This window comes from Megascapheus bottae, chromosome 10, assembly GCF_031878675.1.
Source record: "Megascapheus bottae isolate mThoBot1 chromosome 10, mThoBot2.hap1, whole genome shotgun sequence".
NCBI classification, from domain to species: Eukaryota; Metazoa; Chordata; class Mammalia; order Rodentia; family Geomyidae; genus Megascapheus; species Megascapheus bottae.
This window is the reverse complement of record NC_143518.1, coordinates 16333102-16356320: the sequence shown is the minus strand read 5'-3', so window position 1 is coordinate 16356320 and position 23219 is coordinate 16333102. Positions and strand designations below refer to the sequence as shown.

The window sequence follows — 23219 nt, the reverse complement described above, 5'->3', positions numbered from 1 at the left end:
GGCTGAGATCTGAGAATTGCTGTTCAAAGCTAGCATGGACAGGAAAGTCCAGGAGATTTTTATCTCCAGTTACCTCCCCGAAAGCTGGAAGTGTCACTGTAGCTCAAAGTGGTAGAGTACTAGCCTTGATTGAAAAAGCTCAGGGACAGCACGCAGGCTCTGAATTCAAGACCCACAATAGAGAGACAGAGAGACAGAGACAGAGACAGAGAGAGAGAGAGAGACAGAGAGAGAGAGAGAGCGTGCACTAAGACACACATGTGGTGTCCTCACTCCTCGGGAGGCAGAGTAGAGGAGGATATTGGTTGACTACTGGCCTGGGCTAAGTTATAACGAGTGTGCACAAAACTCTGAAATCAATCTCCAATAAAAGAAAATTCTCTCAGAATGGAGTTAGGATTCTGTGATGTAATTCAGGAGGAAATGATGTATAAATTGGAGCCCAAAGGAGGGTTATAGAAAATGAGAGTCCATACAAAGTTATTTTCAAAAGATTGAAACCTTTTGAAAATGTATTAATCAGCAAGATATCGTATGTGAACATGTAATTAAAGACTTAATACTTGTCATGTTCATATACCTCTACCTTGCAGTTTGAAAAAAAATGTATCTTAGTTTCCATTTATGCCTTGGAGAGAACTGGTTTTAAATGATTTGGGATTATTCAGACTTCAGGCTTATGGTATATGATGAGATACAAAAGCACATATTGAATATTCTTAAGATGATATAATAACTGACATTTTTTTCAGAAATTATTCTATCCATGTCACCATGAAGGTATCTTCCCCAAGAGTGTTGAACAAAAGAAGTGTTGAAAAGGAAGGGGATACACACATATAGTATGACTGGTAAACACAACTAGGAAAAAGCTAAAAGTTAGTCCCTACAATGACAGGTAGCAGGGATGTGGCCACAATTGTAAGGGGAATGTTTGTCTTCCTACACAGGTTGGTTAAGATTAGAAACTTTTCATGAGCTTCGCAGTTAGAGTTTTTGTAATTTGTATATTTCCTGGGATATTGATTACATCTGTTCCAGGGTTTCTGCATCAGCTCAGCCATGTTAGTGCATGGGTATTTACAAGACTGACAATCCCAATAGTTGCTATAAATTCTTGATGGCTATTTGTCATTATCAGAAAAATATATTCCAAAGAAATGATCACATTTGAGAGTGGTATAGTGAGACATTTCTTTCGATAAACTAGCATTTCACTTCTGATATTCCACATGGAGCACACCGTGTGAATATTCACCTATCACTTTGAACAGATTGTCAATCAAAATATCTACATTATCCTAACATTTGTTTTTACAATGGCTCCTTAAAGATATATTTTTACTTATTTTATATTTTATTTGTATTATCATTAGTTATGCAGAACAGTTTCAATTCAACCTATCAAATTTTGAGTATCTGCATCTCCATCAATATCATTGATTATTCTTCTTCATCAATCCTACTCCTACCAATTCCTTCCAATTACCTGATTCTGGGAAAACGTATTAAATGGATAGGGAGAAACCGATGGAGTCAATCCTATAATGTTTTATCTACTCTATGGGCAGAATAATTTAGTTCTTAGCCAGAGGCCAAACTGACTTCATTGGCATAGTGCCACTGTTAGAGTTTTGTTCATTTGTTTTTATTTTTGGAGTATTGGGGATTGAACTTAGGACCTTTCATTTCTAAGTAAGCCCTGTAGCACTCAACCACTTGAGCCACACCTCCAGTCCTTTTACTTGTAGCTTGTTTGTCAGTTAGGATGAGGTGCTAACTTAGTGCTCACTGGCCTGTGTGACTGGAGCAGCCTGGATTACAAGTCATATCTTATTGTTTTCTAGTGCTTCCTGATATTATGTCTGAAGCTTTTGTTTTACAAAGGTGTGGCTAAGAATTACCATTTCAATAAGCCAGGTGCCGTGGTTCATGCCTATAAGCTTAGCTACTCAGGAGGCTGATATCAAAGTTCAAAGCCAGACTAAGCACAAAAGGACCTTGACTCTTATCTCCAATTAACCTCTAGAAAATGGGAAGTAGGGCTTGGCTCATTGGTAGGGCTGTAGCCTTGAGCTGAAGAGCTCAGGGACAATGCCCAGGCTGAGTTCAAGCCCCATGACCCCCCAACCCACACACACACACAAAGAATTACAGGTTCAAGTTGTTAAAAATGCTGATTTTCTTGTCCAACTTGAAGAAACTGATTAAAAAAACAGTAAGTGTGTGTGTGTGTGTGTGTGTGTGTGTGTGTGTGTGTGTGTACATGTGTGTGCCAGCCTTGGGCTTGTATTTATGACTTAAAGTGTCACTCAGGTGTTTCTCTCAAGGCTAGCACTCTATCATTAGAAATAGTTCCAACTTATAGCTATTTGGTGGTTAAAGATGAGAGTGTCACAGACTTTTCTGCCAGGGCTGGCTTAGAACCAGTAAGCTCAGATCTCAGCCTCCTGATTATCTGGGATTACAGGTATGAACCTCTGGCTCAGGTCTTCATAATTTTTCCTCTTTTTTATCATGCTGAGTAATTCTGTCATTGAGCTTTATCCTCAGTCCTAGTCCTCATTTTTTTTTTTTTGTCAGTCATGGGGCTTGAATACTAGGCCTCGGTGCTGTCCCTGAGCCCTTCAGATCAAGGCTGGTGCTCTACCATTTGAGCCACAATGCCACTTCAGGGTTTCTGGTGGTTAACTGGAAATAAGAATCTCACGGATTTTCCTGCCAAGACTAACTCTGAACTGTGATCCTAAGATTTCAGCTTCCTGAGTAGTTAGGATTGCAGGTGTGAACCATTGGTGCCTGGCTAGTCTGCATTTTTAACAAGTACTGCTAGTGATTGTGAGAATTTAATTTAGGAAAATGGAACATTGGAAACATCTCTTACACTCTTCAGACATGGATGGACCATAATTTTGACCGTGCTTCTGTGGGATATCTCTATTTGAGCTTTTATTTATTTATTTTTTGCTGTTAATCATACAAATTACAGTAGATTGGTGTACATTTTTTTTCAAACATAGGGGTTTATACTATTCATGAGTAAAGTGGAAATGAGAGAGCCAGTGGGGAATACTTAAAATAGAACAGGGAGTTAAGCTGCCATCAGCTCTTATCACGAATCATACAGTACATTAATTGGATAAAGCTAGAGTGGCAGATGGGCCTGTTATTACTTCACGCGGGCGCTCCTTAAAACTACTGACATTTATGAGTAAGTTTTACAACTGTGGAATTTTGAAGCTATTTTTTGGGCATGTGGTTTCCTGTCATGTTTATGGGGATAAAAAAGATCTGTATCCTACACCCCCATCATTTTTGTTTGTTAAGGTTTAGATAAAAGGAAGAGATGTGGGGGATTCTACCCTCACATTCCATCATTCCTTTACCACCTGTTGAGCTGGAAACCATCAAGGTAAGACTGCAGTCGTGGCCTAACATCCACTTGTCCAAGAGATGCTCATTCACAAAGCCAAAAAATAAAAATAGAGGCCTGAGGAGTACTGTTTCCTACATTTGACTTGATTTTGTTTTTTTAATCTGAACACATGGCTAGGAATATCCACAGAATAGTGGGGAAAATGTTTGCTCTCCAAATGAAATTGCGTTCTCTTTTCAAAGATGACAATTGTTTGCTGCCAAGGCAATTAGGAGTGTAGAGTATACCAGATAGCTGATTACTGCCATTTAATTTTAATGTAAGCCCTTTATACTTCCTTTCATCTGGCAGTGTTTACAGATGTTTCTTAGCTTGCAGAGATTAACATCGATACCCATTGCTGTATCAGTGTTTGCAGCTGTTAGTGCTTTTCCACTGGCTACAGCCATTTCACATCTTAATTTTGAAGTCTCTTACTAAAAAGGCAACAGGAAAAACTACAAAAGTCATCACTGCTCACAAATACATTAAAGACTGACTTGATCTAAAGATTTCAAAGTGATGCTATTAATTTAGATTTCACTTTTTAAACTAGTCTGATCGTGTTTTGGAAAAATAAATGTGATGTGGGCATCTTGTTATGGTATTGCCTTTATTGTTTTGACATAGCTAAAGTTTATTAAAGCTTTTGAACCATTTCCAGTGGGAAAATTGGCTATAAGATGGTTATACCACTGACAGAGATATGTAACACTTGTACTTCCTGCTTTCTTTTCCCAGTTGTTTCTTTCCAAATAACTTCATTTTCCATATCCTCTTCCTTGTTTGATGTTAGAAGACCTCTCCCTCTTCTTCCTTACAGATTCAAATCAAGATCAGACCCCAGAGGGCAATCTCCCCACCCATGAGTTGACTTGATTTGTATGGAATCATTTTGGGGACTGAGTCACTAATCTTGGGCCAGTGTATCTGCTTGTCTTCTATTTACCTTGTGAGGCTGCATTCAGTTGACTCACTTCCATAGTTTTCATTGGCAGTGTAAGTTTTGGCTCTTCATCAAAAGCCAACTGCATTTAATGGGTATTTCTTGGCATATGGTGGGTACTTGAACTGAAGGATTTTTATCATCTACCTGCATTCATTTCCCACATAGTTTTTATTTCCTAGGTTGTCTTTTGCTTCCCCTCCCTACTATTTCTATAAGACATTTACAAAAGAAAAACCGTTCTTATAAGATGATGGAGGTATCCATTGCAAAATCTCCTTAGAATTACACATTACCTTTATACTCACAAAGCAAAGACATATTTATAATCTCTTGACATCTGCTTGTTGCTTTGCTAAACATTCATTTTTTTCTTCTGGTTTGCAGCTGTTAACACACTGGAGACTTGAGGTCTGGCCATGTTAAACGAAATGGACAGTCATTCCCAGATGTAAGAGTGCAGTCACCTCTTGATACATCCTTCCCTTTTCTTGAAACATTGTTTTCCCTTCCTATCCTTGCTAAGCAGTCCTTTTATTTGTAGATTGTCTTTTACAATTGAGAAATATAAGTAGTGAGTGAGAAATTGCAGTCCTGCCCAACACCTACTTAGGGGAGGCTTTGATGGAAGATGTCTGAGGTCTGCCTGTTACAGGAATCTCATGCATTTGCCACTGCTAGCCTACAACACTCCTCCCCACAACCTGCTGCAGCCTCAGCATTGAGACACAAAACCCTTAAGCAAAGGTACATGGGATCAAAACTGGAATAAAATAACAGGATCTGGCCTGCATTTGCAGATCTTTCTGTCATTCAGAAAGCACAATTCAAACAAATTGGTTGGCCTTACAGACAAACTATAAGCGATGTTTAAAATCTTTGATAACCGTATGGTTATCATATATATGGGTAACATATATAAACATATATGTGTATATATAAACATATATATATATATATGGTAAACATATACTCTGAAAATTACTCTGAAAACCAGCCAACATTTCAGAAAGGTGTTACTTACTTTTCTTATAATTTGTGTAGTTTTATTGTAGAGGGGTTGAGGCTTCAACTCAGGGAATGGGTGCTATCCATGAGCTTTTAATGCTCAAGGCTAGCACTCTACCACTTGACCCATACCTCCAATTTTGGCTAGTGTTTTGGTAGTTAATTATTGATAAAAAGTCTCATGGAATTTGCTGTCTGGGCTGGTTTTGAACTGCACTCTTCAGATCTCAACCTACTTGTGAAGCTAGGATTACAGGTGTGAGCCACTGGTGCATAGCTGTGGACATTTTTGTTGTTGTTGTTGGTCATGGGGCTTGAAGTCTTGAACTCTTCAGCTCAAGGCTACCACCCTACCCTTTGAGCCACAGCCCCATTTCTGGTTTTAAGGTGGTTAATGGGAGATAAGTGTCTCATGGACTTTAGTGCCAATGCTGGCTTTGAACCATGATCCTCAGCTCTCAGCCTCCTGAATAGTTAAGACTACAGGCATGAGCAACTGCAACCGGCTTGGCTGTGGACTTCTATATAATTCCCCTTCCCCTTTTGCTCATTCTTTTTCACTCCTGTTTGCCTTTTCTCCTTCCTGTCCTCCAAACACTAATTCCAGCTCCTCTTTCATACCAATCCAAACCTCCACCTAGTCATATTACTGTGGAGTAGAGGTCATTAAGGAAGTGATTTCTGCATCCACAGGACCCAAGTTCAACCTTTTGCTGTGGCCCTATTGACTATGTGACTGTAGACAGATTTCTTAACATCTCTCAGTTGTGTTGTTTCAGTACTGAAATACTTACATTAAAGTGATGATCTAGGATTGGAAGGAAATGTATGTGTACAACTTGCTTAAGTTTCTGGTAGCCACTATGTATTTCTTGGGTTGTTGTAGTTGATTAAACAAAATGATCACATGGAAAAGGGTGCATTAAAGAAAATGTCTAGTCCTTTCCATTTGGAGACCTAAAATATTGCAACTCTGAGCTGATAGATTTGTAGATGTAAAGAAAGATGCCTTTCAGAAGCACAGAGTCTTGTAGGCAAAGTCAAATAGCTTCATCTACACAAAAAATACAGTATATGCAAGACTTTAAGCAGCTGAAGAATTTAGTGAAATCACTGTAATCTGAATTATCAATAACTGAGTCACTTATGTGGTTATGTACCAGGAATGTATTTAAATATGTGTTTGTACTTGTTTATTTGTATTTAAAAGGGTTGATGTATGCTCAACTCAAATGGGTTTTTGTGTGAAAAGAAAAAGGTTTTCTGAAGATCCAGAGCATCATAAGGGAATACTTTTCAAACCTTTATGCCAACAAATTTGAGAATCTAGAAGAAATGGATGAATTTTTACCCAATATTAACATACTCACACTGAAGCAAGAAGACCTAATTTAACTAACCAGACCTATTTCAAACACTGAAATAGAAATGGCAATAAGTGACCTCCCATCCAAGCAAAGCCCAGGGCCAGATGGATTCACAGCTGAATTCTATAAGGTCTTCAAAGCAGAGTTCACACCAATACTCCTCAAGATTTTCAACAAAATTGAAAATGAAGGCTCTTTGCCAAACTCATTCTAAGAAGCCAGTATAACCCTCATCCCAAAACCAGACAAAGATTCACCAAAGAAAGAGAACTATAGACCCATTTCTTTGATGAATATTGATGCAAAATTTATCAACAAAATACTGACCAACCGTCTTCAGCAACTCATCAAAAAATTATACACTATAATCAAACAGGATTCATCACAGGAATGCAAAGCTGTTCAACATATGCAAATCAATTAATATAATTCACCACATCAACAAGAGCAAGGACAAGAATCACATGATTGTCTCAATAGATGCAGAAAAGGCATTTGACAAGATCCAACACCCCTTTATGCTAAAAGCTCTGGAAAATCTAGGAATCCATGGAACTTTCCTCAGTATAATAAAGTCTGTTCTCTTATATTTCCTAGATTTGGTTTGACTCATTTTCTGTTCTTTCTCTAAACAACTAGATTATCTTCAACCCTGGAAATTCTCTCTTGTGCATTGTCTAACCTGCTATCAAAACTTTCTACTTTATTCTTCATCTCCCTTCCTTCTGATTGCTCATTTTTGATGCTTTGCATCTCTTGTTTTAGATCATGTATGAATTTCTTTAACTCCTTGTTTTCCATTTGAATGGTTAGCTCAGCAGCTTTACTCTTATTGGACATTTGTTGGAGTATGGTCAGCTTTTTGTTTGTGTATTCTATGAATTCATCCATTTTTCTTTGTAAATCCTTTATTATGGCCTCCTTTATGGCTTCCTCTCATTCACATATCACCTCGTTTATGGTTTCATCTCATTTACATATGGCTTCCTCCCGCATCTTTCTGTATATTTTCAAACTTTTCATTAATCATGTTTATCATTGCATTTGGATAGCATTTAGAGGACTCTCCTCTAGTTTTGCCATTGACTGCTCTATTGTCTGTTTATATTGGGTGGGAGATGCTATTCCTTGATTTGCTATTTTTCTTGAGTTTCTTGTTCTACCCATTTAAAAATGGGAGCAAGATTAATACTGCATAAGATTACAATTTTTAAGATATAGTCAACCTAGACCTCTTTAGCTGGCCAGACAATAGGTGTTCACAATTTTAGATTAGTATTATCACTCTCTCTTTTTGTGCACTTACAGACAAATCTAATAACACCACTGATCATAGTTTTATGACCAAAAAATAAACCCCTCAATCCAATCTCTATTATATTTAAGTCCCTCTGGACCTACAGTATAATTGAACACCTAGATATACAGTATTGCTCAACAACCATCAACTGTAGATCCATGCATTCTAAAAGTTGAAGGATGAACAGAGGACCAGAGATAGAAAAAATAGTATGAAAGACAAGAGGAGAGTTAAGAGAAGAGTGATGTAGGAGTGTAAAATTAATATAGTAATGAAGAAAAGGGATAGTGTAAGGATAACTGACCTAAGGTGATAGAAAGGTAAAACCCAGCAATTCCACTACTTGGCATTTACCCAATCATCCAGAAATAAGGGCATACTAAATCCACTAGCACAACAATGTTCATTGCAGCACTATTTACTATAGGAAAGATGGAACTAACCCAGATGTCCCTCAGTTGATGAGTGAATCAACAAAATGTGGTATTTATACACAATGGAATTCTATGCTGCTATCAGAAAAAACGACATCACCCCATTTATAAGGAAATGGAAAGACAGATAAAATCATATTAAGTAAAGTAAGCCAGACTCAAAGGAATATAGGCTCAATGGTTTCCCTCATTTGTCATAATCAGTAGAAACGTTGGGGTCTCTTAGTAGAGATTTACAATAGAACAAAACCTAGATACATAAAGCCATATAGTATGATGCTAAATGAAAGGATGTCCAGGATATAGAAACAAAAGCCATATAAAGAGTGATTGCTATCCTTAATGTACTATGTTATCTGTCATCTTTTTTTGCTGTTCCTTGGTTATCTCATATTGTTAAAGTATTTCTCCTTGTTATCTGATATAATGTATATATGCATATTTGGTTATTTGAAATTGGATAGGGAATGGGGGAAACAAGATGAGGGGCAGGAGTGAGGGGAGGGAAATGGAGAAGAAAGACATGAGAAAGGGTGTCAAAGTATGTGAATATAATGTACCCCTTCTATTAATTACAATAAAAATATATGGAAAAAAGTAAAAGGTTTTCTGGAGCAACTTCACAGATGTCTGCTTTTATACCTTCCCTGTAAATACATATATATTATTGATGAATTGCCTAGTGCATATTGTATGTAGCCACACAAGGTATTCAGAATAACAATCAAGACTATTTCCACACTGAATTTTCCTTACTGTAACTTCATAAAGTCCTCAAGTTGACTTTTTTTGCCCTCCTTGGATTTGAATTCAGGGCCTTACATTTGCTTAGGTTGCTTGCTCAGCTGATGTTCTACCACTTGAACCATGATTCCAAGCCTCCTGTTTTGATTTTACTACGTAACTAGAGGTAGAATCTCATAGACTTCTCTGTCAGAGGTAGCCTCAACAATCAATCTTCCAGATCTTAGCCTTTTAAGTAGATAGCAACACAGATGTGAAACAATGATTGTGCCCAAGATGATGTTTGTAATGTGAATGTAACACTGTCTTGTTATCCTCATTCACTGGAATGAAGGTTATCAAGGTCTCTGTGGAATTAGCTGAAGGAAAGTACAATCATGCTTGTATTAGCTTCCCCCATTGCTGGCTGGAGTGAAAATCCTCTCTAGGTGTAAAGAACTCTAAGTGGTGGTGCATTGCTCCATCTCACTGATCTGCCATGCGGGCAGGGATAAAACAAGTGAACCTGTATGGCTTATGACATTTTTTTCTATTGCTATACTTAGATAACATTACTGTGGATGATACATTGACAATAACCAGGCAGGTATTCATGGGAAGAGTGAGGAACCGTGGCACTCATTTTTGTCGCCTTCTCCCGTGTTATGACTGTAGTTGACACTCCAGACCCATATGTGGAACTCTTCATCTCCACCACCCCAGATGGCAGGAAGAGAACAAGGCACTTCAACAACGACATCAACCCTGTGTGGAATCAGACTTTCGAGTTCATTCTGGATCCTAATCAGGAAAATGTTTTGGAAGTAAGTGACTCATCTTGCTACTTCATTCTTATGGAAATAGACACCTAAGTTGGTCTTCTGTCTGTCCACTTCCCTTTCCCACTCACTCCCTATACAGGTTGGCTTTGTAGCTGGGTATCTTATAGGTGATTCCCATCCAGCAATGGGATCATCCAGTGGGGAAGAAAGGACATGTAGTGGGACTGGGAATATTCCTCATGTAGCTTGTCAAGAAAAACATATTTGTATGATAAACATGAGAATATATACGAGGTACTCTGGGGCTCCTACCTGTGATCTTAGCTATTGGAAAGACTAAAATCTTGAGGTTGTGGTTCAAAACTAGCTGGGAAGAAAAGTTCAAGAGACTCCATCTTCAATTAACCAGCAAAGAGATGAACTGGAGTTATGGCACAGGTGGTAGAATGGTAGCATCATAAGCAAGCAAGCCAAGTGAGTATATTGGTGTTAAAGCAGAAGTTTAAAGCAGGTTTTCAAAGATCCCTCAGGTCTGCTGTGTGTTCTGTTGTGCAGATCACATTAATGGATGCTAACTACGTCATGGATGAGACTCTAGGGACAGCGACATTTTCCATATCTTCTATGAAAGTGGGGGAGAAGAAAGAAGTTCCATTTATATTCAATGAAGTAAGTAGCACAGTGGAATTATGTTCAGTCTTTCTATTTATTTTAGGAAGTTGAGTTTAATATTTGGAAAACTGTGTTTCATAGTAGAAAGTTTTAGTTTTCTAAAGAGGAAATGTTAGTCTCCCCTCCCTTTCCCCCTTTTCCAGTGATACAAGGATTTTTATTTGCTGCATGCCTGTTAGGCAAGAATTCTGTCACTGAGCCACACCTCCAGCCCTTCCTAGCTTATGTATACTGGCTATTCTGAGGCAGGATCTTACTTTGTATCTAGATGCATATATGGAGCATAGTCTGAGTATTTTAGGCTTCTCATGGTAGGTGAATGAGAAACCTTTCAGCAGAGACTGGACCTGAACTGTAACCCTCCCAATTTCAGCCTGGATTTGCTGTGTTGCTCAATTGTAGTTGGATTCTCAGTTGGATTACAGAGCAGTCATTTGGAGTTTTAGTTCTATGGGAAAATGATTTAGAAATGTGGATGACTACAGAAAGTATTGGAAAAGGCTATTTAATAAGTTATATCTTCTTTTCTGAGGAGACATTGCTGCTTTTGCTCATCCTGAGGTTGGATTTAAGTACCTCCACTTTCCAGCTCAGATGGCCTCCTCCTCATCTCCTTCCTCCTAAGCAGTACCCGTGGAATTTTGTGGGACTACACTATCAGTACTCTTCCCTCCCTTTCCACCCTCCCTCTTTTCCTCCTTTCTTCCCTCCCCTCTCCTTTTCCACCCTTCCTTCCTTCCTTCCTTCTTTCCTTCCTTCCTTTCTTCCTTCCTTCCTTCCTTCCTTCCTTCCTGCCTTCCTGCCTTCCTGCCTTCCTGCCTTCCTGCCTGCTTTCCTTCTTTCTTTCTTTCTTTCCTTCCTTCCTTCCTTCCTTCCTTCCTTCCTTCCTTCCTTCCTTCCTTCCTTCCTTCCTTCCTTCTTTCTTTTCATCTTCTTGCTGTCAAAAATCCTACAAATCAGGAACTCTGAAATAGTGCTTCTACCTGCCTTCAGTTGACAGGGTTGATAATCAGTATCTCTTATTTATGGTTGATTTATTTAGAAACCAACTTAAGCCCAAAAGGCTTCATGACTATTCTGTGCAAGCCAAGTTGCCCCAGATGCTCTGAGGATGGGATGCTCTGTGCACTTTCCTGCTCCAGAGAGAATGTCCTCTTCACTTGTTGACACACTTCTCACTTCTTCGTAGAACTTTTGAAAAATGTTCTTTCATTTAGCAATAATCCTGCCAATGTGCAGACCTTTTAATATTTTACTCATTCAATTCATGAACACATATTGGAAATCTACAATGTGCCAGTCAATGTTTGTGCAAAGAACTTAAAGAACAAGAAGCTCCTCTTTCCATTATCTTCATCTCAGGTGAAGGTGAGGTAAGGGTTCACATGGGAGGTGGAAGGTAGCAGACAAAAGCCATGTAGTAGAAGAATTGAGGTTATACTGAGTTCTCAAATACTGAATTTCTCAAATATTGTTGAGGTACATACAGTATAGAGCCAGCAGGATAAGGGAAAATTGTGTTATGACGGGGCACAAGAATGGTCCTGAATCAGGGGCCTGGTTTGAACAGGTTTAACAGTGAACATAAGAGTTAGCACCTTACATTTTAAGCCAATTTATGTTTAAAGCCCAGTGACATCTTTTATCTATTTTTTTTCTTTTTTGTCAGCTGAGGGGCTTGAACTCAGGGCTTGAGTACTGTCTCTGAGTTCTTTTGCTCAAGGCTAGTGTTCTACCACTTTAAGCCACAGTTCTACTTTCTTAACTTCTTTTTCTACAGAGAAATTGCTACTTCCTGTCTGTCTCAGTTTGCTGATCTGTAAAATGGAGATAGCTGTTATGATGAAATATGTTGATTTTATTTATAAATACTATACAAATATATTTAATTATAATTTGATATGATTTACATATCATTTAAGTAGTTTATATATTATATTATTTTATGTTAAGTATTATGGTTTTTACAATATATAAATATTGGGCACCAGGTAGCTCGTGCTTGTAATCCTAGCTACCCAGGTAACTAAGAGCTAAGGATCACTTTTTGAAGTCAGACTGGGGAGAAAAGTTTCAACTTGGACAGTGCTGGACTGGAAGTGTGCCTCAATTGGTAGAGTGCCAGAAATGAGCAAGAAAGTCATATGCCCTGGGTTTAAACTCCAGTACTCGCACATAAAACAATCAAAAGTGTAAACATTTTACAGCATACGTAGTGACCTTAGAGGGCTTCAAATAGTGCTTTATTACCTGTTATATAAATGCTTTTTGCTTTTGTTATTACTATTAAACCTTGAGAAAACAGTAGAATTTCAGTAGACAGGGAATTGTTAAGAGCATTTCAGGCAGAATAAATTGCAAAAGCAAGGTGTCTGGAAAGAGAAGAGCAAGACTGGGCATGTCAGTTTAAATGGCTTGGTGGGTAGATGTTGGAGACTACAAGGAAAAAACAAGGCTAGGTGGTCAAAAGCTAACACTCTCACTTACTGCATGTTGCAGGAAAGGTTCTCAGCAAGTAGCTGTTGAGGGCTTTGTAAGCACAGTTTCCCTTTTCCAAAGTAAATTTTCTTTTTTTCTGCTCTTTATCCTTCCTATAAAAACTGGCTCTAAGAATATATTGTAGGAAAAAAATCCTTTTATTTTGTTATTTCCTCTGGTTAAGTTGTGTAAGTTCCAGGTCTGACAAAGCCTTCCACATTCCTGAATTTAAATGAGCTTACGTTATTATTTTCTTTAGCGTACTTAAGAAAACAGTTGGCCAAACAGCTTTCTTCATTACTGTGTTCTTAGGAGTTTGTATGTGGAGAGGAGAAGGCTGGGTGGAGAATTCTCGGGCCATGTATGTGGAAGTGCCTTATGGAAGCCATCCAGCCTCTCCTCATCTCTACCAAGCATTCCCTAGGTGGGAGATCTTCCTCTCAAATTCATAGATGTGCCAGATGGACAAGTGGCAATGCAATTCTGGGGGCAGAGAGACTTAAATGCCTGGTGATGGCTATGGCAAGCTTGAATTAGAGAAACAGCACTTTGGCATTAGTAGGGAGAGAACAAATTCTCGAAGCCAAGAAATTACTAGCAAAAGATTTCTCATACTGTTAGTGTCCAAAAGTTAACAATGACTCAACACAGACTGATTTGGGAGGCCAGGAGACAGCTGGAGAGGCTGAATTTGCTTCCAAGTGGAGGTAGATTACATCCCCTACCCCCCTGTCCGGAAGCTGGGAATATGGAGACTGGATTCTTATTCAGTCTTTCCTATTAATCTCTCCTGATATTTGAATTATTATTTGTCTTCCTGAATCTTGTTCTCTGACTGTTTTAAAACGAAGGTTTACCTGGGTACTGGTGTGTCATGCCTTTCTCAGGAGACTGAGATCTGGGAATTACAGTTTGAAGCCAGCCTGAGCAGGAAAGTCGGTGAGACTCTTTTCTCCAGTTACACAGTAAAAAGCTAGAAGAACTGTGGCTCAAGTGATGGAGAGCTACCCTTAAGCACAAAAGCTCAGAAATAGCTCTCAGGTCTTGAGTTTTCAAGCCTCAGGACCAACACAAAAAATAAAGGAAAAGAAAAAAAAGAAAGGCTAAGATTAAGTTATTTCCCAGCTCCTTACTGTCTTATGAAATACTGTGATCCAATAAAGAATATATTATTTTCATTTTTGATTGCCTTCACAAAAAAATCCTTCATTTCTCCCTATTTTACAGGTATCAGAGGTGAAAATAACACAATGATGAAAGGCTTTTATTTACATGTTATTATGGAATTTCAAGCTCTATTCTGGGCCCAAAATAAGCAAACTGACAAACAAACAAACAAACAAACAAACAAATGCTTTATACATTGTAAACTTGATTGAGTACTCCCTGCTCCGTGATTTCCTGACTTGTTACATAGCTCTGTCAGTTATCTACCATGGTGGCTATCATCTCTCTTATGAATCTTTCACCAGAGCTTCAATCCAGGGAGCTAGCTGAATTTGAATCTCCAGTCTCCAAAACACTGAGCAAAATCAATGTAAGTGTCTAGAGTCTTAAGTCCAGCTAGCCAGATAGGCTACATAAGGGCTAGGGAAGGAGGAGGATGAAGTCCACGAGGATTGAGGAGTGGACCATTGTGATTTCAATGGGCATCCTCCGTTTAAACTTGTCCTGGAAGGAAAGGTGTGTTGGAGTGAACAGGGAAGAAGTTAGAAGGCAGTTCTAGGCAGAAGAACATCCAGATAAAGCTATGGCTAGAGAGAAACAAGCACATTCAGGGAAACTGCGTCTAGACAAATGTGATAAAACAGAGCACCCATGCATGAAGGACAGACGGAGAGCAGCAGCCCACAGCAGAGCTAACATTCAAGATGGAAAGATTTATGAAATGTTTCTTCTTGACAGTAGTGAGTGAGTCACTGCAGGCTTGTGATACATTGATACAAAAAGTAGTTTGGCTTTTTCCTCAGAAGTATTAGTAAGCAAATAGGTGGAGAAGGAAGGGAGAGCCTTGATATCTGAAAACAAAAATAAAGTTGGATGCTATGTAAAACAGGGCATTTCAATGGAAAGTGACTACTACCAGGGATGCAGAGTGACTTCAGAAAAGTTGGTGTGGCAATCACTTTCATGTGTTAGTAAGAGTTGAATCAAGTGATTGCTTGGTACTGGTGAAGACTGGGTAAAGTTGGAAATTAGGAAATATGGTGGTACCAGTTCTTCCTGAGATGACGATATATCACTCATTTTCCTCTTAGACACTGAAAAGTGGTTTTATTGAAGGAGGAGGGATGATCTGGGATGAGCTGGGCCTGAAATTTTTGCTTTCCAGCCAGCATTGATGTATCAAGTCCAGGTCAGGTTGTGTTGTTACAATCAGAGTACAGAGTTCATTGCAGCAGCTGTCAGGAGCTTGTACACCCTGATGCCATCTACCTCAGACTCAGAGTCAGGGAACCAGTTCTAGCATAGGGATAGTAATTCTATTAGCTGTGTGATCTTGGACATGTTGTTTGTACTTTTCTCTTTCTCAAAACCTCATCTATGAAACAAGGTTACTTCCATTCAATATGAAGTATTAACACAATACCTTCCCCAATCATCATTAAATATTTTAATTGTGAGTGATCACTTTTGACTAAACATATATATTACATGAGCTTCATAGAATTGATTTAATTGAATATCAAGTTGACTATTTGTTTCAACTTATCCACCAAACTGAACTCGTTATGTCAATGCAGGTAGAGCCTAATTTAATGACTGTTTAACACTAGTCTAGAATTTTCTAGTTACTCACTGTGGAATAGATGAAGGGTGACTGACACTAGCTAATTTTGAAGTGGAAAGACACCATCTTCAGAATTCTTTGTTTTAGATAAACAAAGTAAGCCACTTCAAAAAGAAACAGGAAAGTTTTAACGTCAGACCGGAAGATTGTACATCGTCATTTCTCTGGCTGAAATACATTTGCTTTGGTCCAAATTTCAAGTCTCTAGGGTTTATACTATGTTTAAATTTGCCATCTTTATTTAGAAGTTAGTTATTACTGCTTAAAGATAGCTGTGCTTCAGGGCTTCTTTGGCATTTCTGTAATTTTGGCTGATTGCTTTCTTTGATTGTTGCTTAGTCATTGCTATGACTAGAAACTGAGTGAGGTTCTTCTCTAAAAGAGATACTGGTGAATGAAACATTACATAATGGGAATTGGGGGCTTATGCAGCTCAGTTGGTATGAGAGTCATTTCTTTGGGGAACTGCACATTGATATGGAAAACAAAGTACTATAATTCAGGCATCTTGGGAGTCAAAGTGGAAGGAGCATAAGAGATTATGGATTGTTTCCATTATAATCATTTTATCTTGAATTACAGTTTTTCAACTTGGCAATATGTGCAAAAGCAATGCACATTTTGTAGAAATCATGTTTAAACATTGAATGTTTTTAAAGTTAATTTTTTTTTTGTTTTGCTACTCCTGGGGCTTAATCTCAGGGCTTGAGTGCTGTCCCTGAGCCTCTTTTGGTTAAGACTAGTTCTCTGGCACTTGAACTACAGTTCTATTTACTTCTATTTTGGTAGTTTATTGGATATAAGATTTTCACAGACTTTTTTTCACCAGCTATCATTGAGTCTTTTTTTTATATTTTTTATTGTAATTAATAAAAGGGTTACATGATATTTGCCAGATAGAAGGTGCATTAATTCACATACATTGATACCCTTTTACATATCTTGGTCCCTCATTGAGTCTTAATCTTCAGCCTCTTAAGTATTTAGTATTACAGGCATGAGGCACCAGGTCCTGGCTTTTCAAATATTGAATTTCGATGTTTTCTTTGGTAGATGATAGGAGGATGATAGTTCTCTCATTATGCGAGGTCTCTTAGGAACTTCAGCAATTACTGAGCCACACAGTCACCATTGGAAATGCCCAATACTTGAAGAATGCTACACTATGGTACACTGAGTCTGAGGCAAGCCCCAGGGAAAAGCAAGAGCTTCCAGAAAAATGACTGAAGCTAAAAAAAGGGGGTAGGGAAACCTAAATATGACTTACGTTGCAGAGTGGGATGCAGAGAAAATGCTGGGTCCTGAGCTCTAATCCCAGTACTATCCAAAATAGTAATTTCTGTATTTTTTTTTGATGAACAGAATTTACAGAATTAAAGATAGAGCAACTACTCTCTGGGTCAAACCATCAGCTAATTTTTATCTCTAGTAGCGATGCTGACAATGAGTTCCATCTATAAGCTTCTTTTATCCATTTAGAAAGCTCTTTCTATTTTTTCCATGCTTTGAAGCCGAGAGATAACAAATCTAATGATCTAATATTTTATGATGTTTCTAAACATTTCAAGAGTATATTCCAGTTCTGCTACTTGAAGTTTTTTTTAAGCTAATCAGTGTACCTGTGTTCTTATGGTAGCATATTATAAACATAATAACACGGTCATATTATTGACCATAGTGTATATCTGTGCTGTGTTTACATACTTCCCCCTCTAGAAAGGCATGTTTCCCTATTGCTTTTGCTCTGTCATTATTTTTTCTTTTTATATTCAGAGCCTCACATTCATGCTCTATTACAAGGCCCTCCAGCATAGAGGTCTTTTTGTTTTGTTATTTTTCTAAAGAGTGTCTCACTCTGCCTAGGCCAGAATGGACTTCAAATCTCCTATTTATGCTTCCAGTGTCGCTAGCACGGCAGATGCACATAATGTTCTTGATCGTGATGGGGTATACTATACTTTTCCCTATGAAGTCTTAGAACAGAAATTTTCCCAATCTTGAGCCTCCTGGGTAGTTAGGATTATAGATATGAGACATCAGTCTTGCTCTGTAGAGATTAATCATTCATTTTTTTCAATTAAAATTTATTTAATTGATGGAAGTCAGTCTTCTGATATATTTGTTTGGCTCAAGTAGTATTGCGAAAATGTAAACCTGAGCCCTCACATCTCATTAATAGGTGAATCTTTTCTTCCCACTGTGGATAAGTGCTTCCCGTCTAGTTTACAATAACCCCTAGTCATCAAGGTACATGTGTGACCTGATTTTTTAAAAGTTGTCTTGGCCATTATGGCTCCTGAGTAATAGACTCAATGTTAGTATACTTTATTACATATTTCAGTCACTTTTTGTGTTTTGTAAATATCAGCTGCGGAACTCAACATCATTGCCATAATAAAGGAAAGGAATCAGAGACAATGACACGTTTGTTAAAGTGACATTCAATAAACTACTATAAAACAAATATATATATATATATATATATAAATCCATATAGATTAGCTTCTTCTTGCTTTAACTCTAGTTTGTTTTTAGGTTAAGAATAATCCAGTACTCAAAATGAGCTTTGATTTTACAATGTATAAATAAATGCATTTTATTATCTAATCTGATGGATCTCTTGCTTTGTAGGTCACTGAAATGATTCTGGAAATGTCACTTGAAGTTTGGTAAGTTCATTTATTTAATTTTATGGAAAATAATGTGAGTAATATACTAAGACTTTTTATAAAGGGTCTACTTGGCATGTGAAATAATTTGGTCAGACTTGAATAAATTCAGCTTTGAATGCATAATTTAGACTACTTTGAAAACATAAGTATATACAAGTGTATTTTATGTATGTATATACAAGCATATACAAATAAACATACTTATACTTCTACAGTTCAGGCATAAAAGTCCTGGAAGCTCCATCTCCAAAATAATTAACAAAAAGCTAGTCTGGAAGTATGGCTCAAGTGGTAAAGCACCACCTGATTAAGCAAACAGAGAAAGTGTAAGATCCTTAGTTCAACATCATTATTAAGGGGAAAAACAATGAACATATATTGTTAAAGTGAGTATAGTCCATAATTTTAGAGTCTCTACTTTTATATTATGTATTATTATGAAGAAATATTTAAGAGACAAATGGAACAAATATACTTTATTATGAAATGAAGGACGTATTTTTGAATGGGAAGGAGACAATTTCTTTGATTTTTTTGTTTGCTTTTTGTCAGTCCTGGGCTTATGCTCAGGGCCTGAGCACTGTCCCTGAGTTTTCTTAAGGCTGGAACTCTATCCCTTGAGCCCCAGCACCACTCCAGCTTTTTCTAAGTATGTGGTACTGAGGAATCGAACCTGGGTCTTTGTGTATGCTAGGCCAGCACTCTAGCACTAGGCCAAACTCCTGAAGGAGACAGTATTTTATTAGTGCTATTTTACTTTCACATTTTGAATGTATTCCCATTGAAAGCATAGATTGTTTATCCTTCTTTCTTCTTTCTGTCTTTTTTTTTTGAGTCTGGTGTTAGAGAATGACTCATTTGTTAACTTTAGTTCTTGGTGAAATGTCTATAATATATTTACTAAACAATCCTAGCCTTTCAGAGATTTAGCTTTCTTTCACATAGCTGGAATATAGAGCAATTTTATTTAATGTGTAATGTCTTCGCCTCCAATCCTCATAACTAATGCTTTTAAGCATGTATATATTTCTCAGAAATTATTGCTGTCATTATTTATTAGTAAAGAAGAGGAAATGTTCACTTCATTAAAAAGTTTCAAAACCCTTTTTTGTTACATTTGTTTGGGATTATTTCAAGTTCTGTTATTAGAAGCTCTCTGTTGGTTTGTTTGTTAGAAGGGTGCACATAAGACAATGTTCCCACATGAATGCTCCTCAAAACTCAAATTGTGAGATGTGAGTGGATGTCATAAAGGATAGGTGAGATACCTGTGAACATAGGAAATAATTAATCAATTAAGTTGGGAAATACAATGCCAAGCAACTATGAGTATATTTCCCTACTGAAGTGCTTCTTGACATCAATGTAGGGATTGTTTGCACTGTTTTTCCCCCTAGACATCATAAATTGCTTTGTCTCCTTTCTTCAGAAATCTTTCTATGGCACATGCTTCTTTAATGCAGCCATCAGTCTGTATGCTGAAGCTTCTTGCTGGAACATGGCTTTAGGGAAATAATCAGTATATATCTACCTCACTATTAGTGGTTTGAGGGTTTGGGCAGATATAAAACAGGCTATTGGGAACTAGGCTCATGGATTTCCCTATTTTGTATCATAGCTCATGCCCAGACCTACGATTCAGTATGGCTCTGTGTGACCAAGAGAAGATTTTCAGACAACAGAGGAAAGAGATCATAAAAGAAAACATGAAGAAACTCTTGGGTCCAAAGAATAGTGTAGGACTGTGTTCCACACGTGATGTGAGTTGGACCTTTTCCAAGTGTTATTACAGTTTAATGATTTTTAACTACTTTCTCCACAAATAATCTCTCAATTATGGTCACATTGGGATTGAATACTTCCACTTATAAGGTAGGTGTTAACAAAAACTCTTTGAGGTAGGTCAACCTGAATGACAAGTGTATTTGGTAACAGTTGTAGATTCAATGTTTATTTTTTTCTCCCAGGTGTTTGATGCTTTTTTGTGAAGCAGTATTAGAGTTAGAGAAAAATTGATCAGAGAGTACAGATAGCCCTCATAATATGTCTCCACACATGCACAACAATTCAACATCAATGATAATTCTGCCAAGAAGTAGAATCAGTAGGATATTGTACATGTATGTGATTAGGAGGATTATCTCGTATGGTCAGGGAGATGGAGGATTTGAAAGATCTGCTGTGTGCAGGCTGGGTCTTCAGGAATGATGGTGGTAGACTTCAGCATGAAATCAAAAGGCCTTAGAACCAGAAGATACAATGATATAACTACAAATCTAAGGCCCTAGAGCCAAGGACTGGGATGGTTGGGAAGGAGAGCAGTTGGTATTATTTCTCAAAGGTTCAAAATCTGAGAACCAGATGATCAAATGGTTTAACCAACAGGTTTATAACTTTAAACCCTTAAAACTGGGCATGACTTGGAAGGAGAGAAGTTGGAGTTATGCCTCAGAGTTCCAAGGATTGAGAACTAGGATCATAGATGTCAGATGTTCAAGGGCAGAGGACAAGGATGACTGAATTTAAGGAGGTAGAAAAAACTCATTTCTCTTCTTCCATTTTATTGTCAGGATTGGGGGTGTCTATTTACACTGATGAGAGTAGATACTCTTTATTGAGACTGCTGATTCATATGTTAATCTTTTTTGTATGGGAATATAATCTCATAGACAAATACAAAAGTAACATTTTCTAGGGCTACGAGTTTGGCTTGGTGGAAGAGTGCTTGCCTAGAGTACACAAAGACCTAGGTTCGATTCCTTGGTTCCACATACACAAAAAAAAGCTTGAAGTGATGCTGTGGCTCAAATGGTAAAGCGTTAACCTTAAGAAAGCTCAAGGACAGTGCTCAGGTTCTGAGTTCAAGCCTCAGACTGGCGAAAAAATAGCATATTCTTTTTTTTTTTGCCAACTCCAAGCCAAATAATATTTTCTCTGTCTGCCTGTCTAGCCTGTTTAGCCTGTCTGTCTGTCTCTGTCTGTCTATCATGTGTATCCTTTTTTTCTCCTTACAATCAGCTGCCCTATTTCCTTCCATGCTCCATGTATCTAGCTGAAAGGATTTCTTCAGATTTCTCCTCTCTCTTTCATTGTTGCTGTGGAATTCAGATCTGATAACAAACCTGTTATTAGAACAGTGTCTCTCATTTGAGTTATTTCTCCTTGAGTAAAGGACTGAGAATGTCCCTCATGAGCAAGGCTAGAAGATTGTGTACAGGAATATCTGATGTATTATAATAATTCGAGGGATTTATTTTTACATTTTTTTTGTTCTAAAATAACTTGGATCAAATTTTCAGAATATAGTCTTTTATGTGAGAAGAAATGTTACTAGACAGGCTGCACATTGTAAAGCTGATACTATTAGAATACAGAGGATTGGGGACTGAAATGAGGAATTAGAGTTGATAAGAAAATGAGGAGGAAATGATCCAACTTTCAACAGAGTAACAGAAAAAAATAATTCTCTTTAAGGACAACCTCAAAAATTACATAGATACAGATATAAGTAAAGTACAAAATCATCCCTCATATATTTACTGTGTGCTCTTGTCTACTCATATTGGTCTACTCATATAAATTAAGCAGGAGAGTAGAAAGAAGAGAGTAGGGCTTGTCAGGGACACTTAGGCTAAGCAAAACAGATTTTTTTCGTTTTTAACATTTTTCTTTTCTCTTCTTTCCCTTTCCTTGCCATCTATTTCTCCTCTTTTCCCTTCCCTTACTTCCTTTTCTTTCCTCTCACTGCTCCTCTTCCTTCGTGTGCCAGTACTCAGGGCTTGGGCACTGTTCCTTAGCTTTTTCTGCTCCAGTCTAGCACTCAACCACTTGAACCACAGCTTTACTTTCTGGATTTTTGGTAGTTAATTAGGGATGAGTCTGAGCTATGGAAGAGGAGGTATATGAGGCAGGTGATAATGTGCTGCCAGTATTGCTGTGTGTTTAAGCACTTGGATGCTAGTATAGAACAAAAACGTCAGGGTTTTTGAGCAAGAGGGAAATGGTCATGATTTCCTTTGAACTTCATCTATATCATCAGTTCTCCTAGTTCTGGATTTGCTGCCAATGCTACAGATTTGGGTTTGACAGCCCTTCTAATTGTGTGGGGCCATTTTTAAATAATATGTGTATTTCCATATATATACACCTAACTAGTTTGTTTTCTTTGAAAACTCTAATACAGAGACCAAGGACAAACATGTCCTTTCTAAGAAAATACAATTTTATTGTTACATTATACAGATGAGTACAATTTCATAAGCCAGGTAATGAGTAAATTTCTCTATTTGACAATGTCAGCCTTTCTTTCACTTTCTCTTTCCTATCCTTGCCCACAAGGTATGTAGATCATTTTCCACATAGCGTATACTGAATAGCATGACTGAAAAAATAAGTGTAAAGATGTTAAAAGTCTATGAAAATGTCCAAAGCCCTTGAGCACTGAAATATTTTCTACTGCCAGCATTCTACTGCCAGCAAGGAAACAATATCTCTAACACATGTATCTGATATGACTGAGTAAATCTAAACACATGGTTTAGGGGAGATGTACATTCACTTTCTGTAATCTTATGAGGAAAACATCAGAAATACTCATTTCTGACATCATTTATATACAAACACTAGGACTA

At 37.6% G+C, this 23219-nt stretch overlaps 1 protein-coding gene across 1 annotated transcript in view; it reads left to right on the top strand.

Annotated features, from left to right (window-relative positions):
- Window positions 1-23219, top strand: part of Pla2g4a (phospholipase A2 group IVA) — a 115925-nt gene that overhangs the window by 45145 nt on the left and 47561 nt on the right. The window contains exons 4-7 of the mRNA XM_090340210.1: window positions 9869-10017; window positions 10531-10644; window positions 18548-18585; window positions 20207-20348. Of these exons, the coding sequence (XP_090196336.1) occupies window positions 9869-10017; window positions 10531-10644; window positions 18548-18585; window positions 20207-20348 (443 nt within the window). The remainder of the gene's footprint in view (window positions 1-9868; window positions 10018-10530; window positions 10645-18547; window positions 18586-20206; window positions 20349-23219) is intronic.